This window comes from Malaya genurostris, chromosome 1 (assembly GCF_030247185.1).
Source record: "Malaya genurostris strain Urasoe2022 chromosome 1, Malgen_1.1, whole genome shotgun sequence".
Taxonomy (NCBI): Eukaryota; Metazoa; Arthropoda; class Insecta; order Diptera; family Culicidae; genus Malaya; species Malaya genurostris.
The window spans coordinates 156,224,427-156,231,934 of NC_080570.1; the positions used below are offsets into that span (position 1 = coordinate 156,224,427).

The 7,508-nt window shown below is 33.5% G+C and overlaps 1 protein-coding gene across 1 annotated transcript; it reads right to left on the minus strand.

Moving 5' to 3' along the window:
* Positions 1-869: 869 nt before the first annotated feature.
* Positions 870-2,991, minus strand: LOC131426342 (gastrula zinc finger protein XlCGF57.1-like). The gene is made up of 2 exons (XM_058588999.1): positions 2,866-2,991; positions 870-2,782 (listed from the first exon to the last, which is right to left on the minus strand). Exon 2 carries the CDS (start codon positions 2,776-2,778, stop codon positions 997-999), a length of 1,782 nt encoding a protein of 593 aa, XP_058444982.1. The 5' UTR covers positions 2,779-2,782; positions 2,866-2,991; the 3' UTR covers positions 870-996.
* Between the last annotated feature and the right edge of the window lie 4,517 nt (positions 2,992-7,508).

Consider the following 7,508-nt stretch of genomic DNA (forward strand, 5'->3'; position numbering starts at 1 on the left):
CGGAGAGCAAGTTTGACAGAAACTAACTCCGGTGGGCGTTTCCATGCTCCAAATAAAAGAATAAAATATGAGGAGGAAAAGAACGACATTCAGAGTAAAATCCGACAACAGGAAAAGGCGCTGCCTTAGAAAACGAAAGCTAAACAGGAAGCGATAAATTGTATTGAAACTGTCATTAGAAAGATTAAATCAGATCATCATGATGTGGTCGAACTTAAAATTATTCTTTCCGAGAAGGACAAGCTTACCGAGCAAGAAGATGTCGAAGCAAATAATTGTCTTTGCTGAAATCTGTTTAACTTCTTTCAAAATCACAAAACTGTAAGCAATTTAATTTTCACTGTTAGTTCTGCGGTAAGCATTACCTGCACAAAAATAGTGGTGTAAACGCTTCGCTGAAATATCGCGCGTTTTAGTTTTCAACTTCGCGCGGATTTCGCGCGTTTTTTTTTTCGACTTCGCGCGGATTTCGCGCGTTTTAATTTTGAAATTTTTCGTAACAACCCTGTCACTGTATAACCCGGGAAGTGAGTCTGTCATCTTGGTCTCATCTTTGCCATGAGAATGAAGAGATAATTTAGTAAAATAGAGTAATCAGAAGTGAAACATTGAAAATAACTGATAACTGAAAGGAAGAAGAAACTCCTGCAATTGTCGCCTTTTACGACATGGAAGCAGGAACCCAGTGGATCTATTCTTGGTTCATTTTTTTCCGCCGGATTCCACACGGCATCTAGGCTGGTACTGTCCGGAGAGAGCTAATGGGTACTATCAATCTCCTAGTGGACCCCAGCCCCTCGAAACAGGATTTCTCAACTGCTATCAAAAAACGATCCGAACTGTTTGATTACTCAAAAACCAAGGGCAGTTTTCAGCTGTATTTACTATTCTTACTATACTTCTTCATTTACAACGCGTTATAATGCGTTACTTGATTAATGCTGATTTTTAAACCAAATAAATGTATTACATTAAAAGTGTTATACATTTCAGTAATCATAACGAATGAGTTTTCATGTGTCTGCTAAGTTTATACTTACAGAAATAATCTTTCTCGCATATGGCGCATTTAAACTTCTCGTTTGTATGAATGCGTTTGTGTTTCACTAAGTTTGCCCTATCATAAAAGCCTTTGCCACACACTTCGCACTTATATTTGTTCTCATTTTGATGAATAGACATGTGTTTTTTTAAAGAACCATTCATCGCAAATTCTTTTCCACATACGGTGCATTTGAAAGATCGCTCTCCTGTGTGAATATTGTTGTGATCTTGCAAAAGTAATTTAGAGATGAATTGTTTGCCGCACACATCACATTTATGCTCGTAACCATCCCCGTGAAGTTTCATGTGTCTGCTGAATGAAGACTTACCGGAATAATCTTTTTCGCAGATGGTGCATTTAATCTTCTCATTCATATGAATGCGATTGTGTCTTGCCAGGTTAGCACTACGATAGAAGGTTTTGCCACACACTTCGCACTTATATTTGTATTCACTTTGGTGAGTAGACATGTGTTTAGTTAAGTAATCCTTAGAGGCAAATTCCTTTCCGCATACAATGCATTTGAACGGTCGCTCTCCTGTATGAAGGCGTTTATGATCTTCCAAGAGTGGTCTGGTCACAAATCCTTTGCCACAAACGTCACACTTATTCTTATAATCATCCGTGTGAGTGAGCATGTGTTTAGTTAGATAAGCCATGATGGAGAAATCTTTCCCACATACGGTGCATTTGTATGGTCGCTTGCCTGTATGCCTGTGTTCATGGTCTTTCAAGCATAATCTGCTCCGGAATCCTTTGCCACACGCATCACACTTATGCCTATAATCATTCGTGTGAATACGCATGTGTCTAGTTAGGTAAGCCAAAACGACGAAATCTTTGCCACATAGGGTGCATTTGTATGGTCGCTCGCTTGTGTGAAGTTGCATGTGTAGAGTAAAATTTGGTTTACCTTGGAAATCTTTTCCACATACAGTGCATTTGTAAGGCCGTTCACCTGTGTGACTATGTTCGTGGTCTTTCAAATCTGATTTGCAGTTGAATCCTTTGCCGCACACATCACACTTATGCTCGTAATTATCCAAATGAATTTTCATGTGTCTGATGAGAAGACTCTTATAGGAATAATCTTTCTCGCATATGGTGCATTTAAACCTCTTGTTTGTATGAATGCGTTTGTGTTTCGTGATGCAAACAGCATCATTAAAGCCTTTGCCACACACTTCGCATTTATATTTGTACAAACTTTGGTGAAAAGACATGTGATTAGTTAGATAACGTTTGATAGAAAATTCTTTCCCGCATACAATGCATTTGTACGACCGCTGGCTTGTGTGAATGAGCATGTGTTGACCAAGCAACTTTTTAGACGAAAATTTTTTTTCGCATGCAGTGCAATTGTACGGACGCTCACCAGTGTGAATATTTGTGTGGTCCTTTAATTGCTGATGATACCGAAACTCTTTGCCACACATATTACATTTGAATTGTTGGTGTTCATTATGAACGATCATGTGCTTTTTCAGGGCTTTCTTAATTGAAAATTGTTCCCCGCAAAGTTCGCAACAATAAACCGGTTTCCCTTTAGGTACTAAGACGTCTTTATGAAGATCACTTTTCTGTGTAAATTCCTCATCACAAATCTGATATTCTAGTTTTATGGGGGAATCAATTGTTGGAGCGGACGATATAGAAAAGGCTTCAGGATTGTTTTCTGATTCATTCTCTTTTAGGTCTTTCAGTATCCCATCTCGTTCGAAGCTGAATTCCATTTTACTATAAATAAAAAAATATGGTTATGTACATCAGCTTCAAAGATCAAAAACACCGACGACGACAGAACATGATAATTGACTCACCTTCGTGTGATTTTATTCAATTTACAAAATAAACATTTGCTTTTCGCTATAAATCGGCTTGATCAGAGATGCCAGGTAAAAATTTCAAATATCTTTAGACAGGGTAACAAAAGTCTGTAAATCTGAAAAAAATCTGAAGTCAGCCAGTATGTCTTGTTGGCAGCAATTTCTCTATAAAGTAAAAAGGTCGCGACAATTTCCGAAGTCTGTAAAAAACTCGATTTTCAAAAGTCTGCACAACAAAAAATGTCTGCAGGAATACGAATACGAAATCTGCAGATTATAGACAAATCCTGCAAATCTGGCATCTCTGGGCTTGATTTTTTGTACACTGATAAAAATTTGTACGATCGATTCATCACTGAAAATAATTTGCACGCTAGCATCATGTACAAAGCATTTGATCACTTAAAAACGATCAGATATATCGTTACCTCTAGATTCTATATGCATTTCATGTGAATGTCACATTATTTTTCGAATAGATTTCAATTGAAATAATATTCACTGATTCAAGTGATTTGTACATACATGCGTGCTGTACTCATTCCCACTAGAAAATGAAGTGTATAACACATGTAGTTCGATCCAATAGCAAAAAAAAAAACGAATCGTCGCAATAAATTATGGGATTACGTAGATAATATATTTAACATTTTTAGCGATGTTTGAAGGCAACAATTTATTTTTCTCAACGTTGTTAAGAAAAATGACTTCTCAGGTACGTGAAACCGATTATTAGTTATACCTTATACAAAGCTGTAAAATTTATTATTTTTAGTTATTATTTCGAACAGAATGTTTGAAAAGTTCATTATCGGGCCCGATGTAAAATGAACTTGTAGTCATTAAAGCTATTTTTGATTGTGTTGGTAATTTTCACCCGAACTTAAGTGGCGGCAGGGCAAAAGCAAGTAAATATCGTAACAACTAATGGCACAGACTAATAGACAGGACACTCAAAATAGATTCTTCAATCATTTTAACGGTCATTTCGAACATTCCTTTATTTGGGACAGTACTCACATGTGTCATGATGGCGCCACGTTACCCTATCAAAAACATCCTGTCTGTCATCTAGACTGTGTTTATTTTTTTCATTTACCAACAGAGTTGCCATTTATACAGAATTACCTGTAATGTATTGATTCGTATACGTCCATGCGAATTTCATGCAGGATACAGATTTAATACATATGGCCAAAACTATATACATAATTGTGCTACTTCTCATACTCCAACGCAATACAAAATCGAACCCGTTTTGTTACAATATTTACTTGCTTCTGGTCTACCGCCACTTAATTTCGGATGAAAATTACCAACACAATAAAAAATAGTCTAGACGAGCAACGTTGAGAAAATAAATGGTTACCTTCCAACATCGCTAAAAAAGTTAAATCTGTATAAAATGTTCATTACGACTTAACTAACAAAAGTAAACAAACCGAGATTTTTATTGCATTTTGTTAGGAATGTCCTAATACACGCACTACCCGAACACCGTTTCTCAATTCACTATAGATTCACTAAAAAAATCTGTCAACACATTTGACGTATGTCGAAATCAATGAAAAATAATCATTAATGCTACTTACGTCAATTGGAAATGTTTTGACCAATGTACCAAAGCATAAACAAAAGTGTATGCGCGAACATACGACAAAATAGTTTTCCACGAAAAAGCCGATCTAGTGTGATATTATGAAAGTGCGACTTACTGTAGAGTTGAAGATATTTAATGGGATCAAGTTGCTACTAAGCTTGTTGAAAAATACACTGATTAATTTGGAAAGAAACTGATTTGTTTCCAATCGTAGAAACCGTTATGAATCTTTCGTCAAACAAAAGCCAAAATTATCAAAACACACTAAAAACGAGTCGACTGTTATTTTTCCACTTGATATGCAAAACAAGCTCTTGTTTTCGAGCAAAACTGGCTTTCACACAAGTTCGAGTAACAAAACGACGAATGAACACTGTGACTTTCGCAAAACGACGTAACTAACAGAAGCAAAACGACTTATGTGTCAAGTCAACCAGGAAAAAACGACCTATCTTACTGTCCAATGTACATGATCAAATTACAAAACGACGTAAGTGTCGTTTTTGCCTAAAAGTTATCTTTGTAGTTGAAAATTGTGAATTAGTCACTATGATACGTTGCACGCATACAAATTGGACGATTTAGTAAAGAGATGAAGTTGTTTCAATTACTCATTTTTAAATAGGATTTAAAATTGTGCGATTATTTTCCAACATCGCTTTTCTCGGTTCAGCTGAAATGTTACATACGTCGTTTTGAACATTTTATGCAGAAATATATTATCAACGTAATCCAATAATTTATTGTGATGGTTCATTTTCGAATATTATGATGAAAGCAGGCATCCCTGCAAACAGCTGATCGGTGTTGACAAACGAGGGGAAACCAACTAGTAAAAAAACTTTCACATAACACAAGGGGTGTACCGATGGTAAATAGTTCGCGCAGTACAATATAGGTGGAACTAGTGCATCACGAAACATTATTTTTATAAGAATTCACTCATACTGTCATATCTGTTAGTCTGTGCTAATGGGTTCAATTTTGGGTTGGAGGATAAGAAGTAGGCTCCATTCTGTATTCACTTTCGGCAACATGTATTAAATCTGTATCCTGCATAAAATCCGCATTAATGTATACAAATCAGTACAGTACAGAAAATGGCAACTCTGTTGGTAAATGTATACACTGAGCTAAATTTTCTTTTTCACATTATATGATATTCTAATGATTTTGCACTATTGGCACTTCCAATAATAGTTACAAGATGTGTTCAACATCATGTCAAATATATGAGATAATCTCATGAAATATAAAACTCTTCTTAACGTTATTTTTATAGGATTTCCATATAACGAATGAAATTTCCAGTCTGAGTCAAATTGATTGGCGCGTCTTATAACCATTACAAGATATCCGCACAACAAACATTGGAACAATTTATGAAGCGCATATAATATTCACTTCGATTTTATTTAGATAGGTTCATATATACCATATGACTAGTTTAAAAAAAATTTATATATATATATATATATATATATATATATATATATATATATATATATATATATATATATATATATATATATATATATATATATATATATATATATATATATATATATATATATATATATATATATATATATATATATATATATATATATATATACATATATATATATATATATATATATATATATATATATATATATATATATATATATATATATATATATACATATATATATATATATATATATATATATATATATATATATATATATATATATATATATATATATATATATATATATATATATATATATATATATATATATATATATATATATATATATATATATATATATATATATATATATATATATATATATATATATATATACATAACTTTCAATAGAGCTCATACGAATAGCAGATAATCACCAACTACTACTTTTCTTTGAGGATTCAAGCTTTTCTAGTATTCCGTTCGGTAAGGGAGCACCTCATGATATTTGCGAAAAAGAAGTGAGATCCCGAGATTGAAAATAAGAATGAATTTTACTAGACAGATAGAGTAATGAAATGTACCGGATATAAATTTCATGGTCCGTTAACGCATATCCTTGAACGAAGTTGGATGAGCTGTCTTGTCAGCGATTTAAAATTACATTGAGATGCGGAACTTCCTGAAAAAAATGGTCTGGAGCAGTTGATGAATATCGGAGACACAACTATTTCTTCGGCTTCAAGCAGTACGATTCACGACTTCCATCGGATTTCCATATAAATTATATGGGATATTTTTATAACTTCCATTATGATAACGTCCATTTAGATTTGACGTACACATTAAATAAAGATTATAAGTTTCCATATAATTTCTATGAATTATATTCTGCATATGATTCATATGACAAATCTAATGAATATAAATAAGATTTTCATTTCAGTGAAGAAATGAACACAGTCTAGATTACAGACAGGGTGTTTTTGATAGGGTAACGTGGCGCCATCGTGACACATGTGAGTACTGTTCCAATTAAAGGAAGATTCGAAATGACCGTTAAAATGATTAGAGAATTCAATTTGAGTGTCCTATCTGTTAGTCAGTAAACAAACCGCCGATAGCTTTTAAAAACGAATTTGATGCTCTTCTGATTAAATTTGACTCTTTTGAAACCTTTTAAAAGCAAAGTTAGACATTTTTATAGGCGCAATATTATTTTTGTATGAGTATCATTCACCTACTAGGTGCTAAAAATTCATGAGGCAGCCAAAACTATGCGGACTTAACAGAAAAATATTTTCTACAGCAAGGTTCGGCTTATCATTATCATTGCCTTGCGGAGAGCATCATTTCGCTAATTTTTCTTCCACAAGAGATTTATTGCAATTTCGACGTATATTGTGTCCGATAAAATTATGAAATTTTTTGATAAGTTGCACAATTGTTATAATTACTCCCGTTTTACATGACGATATGAAAATTTTTGCAGGACTTCTATACATATCATGCATATGCATATCAGTCCTATATGGAAAATCGGCATGTCGAGAAAAAGACGATCAAAATTTTATTTCCAATTTT

Bases quoted from the DNA above. Each gene is read 5' to 3' on its own strand.
- LOC131426342 (XM_058588999.1), bottom strand. From the start codon at position 2,778: ATGGAATTCAGCTTCGAACGAGATGGGATACTGAAAGACCTAAAAGAG.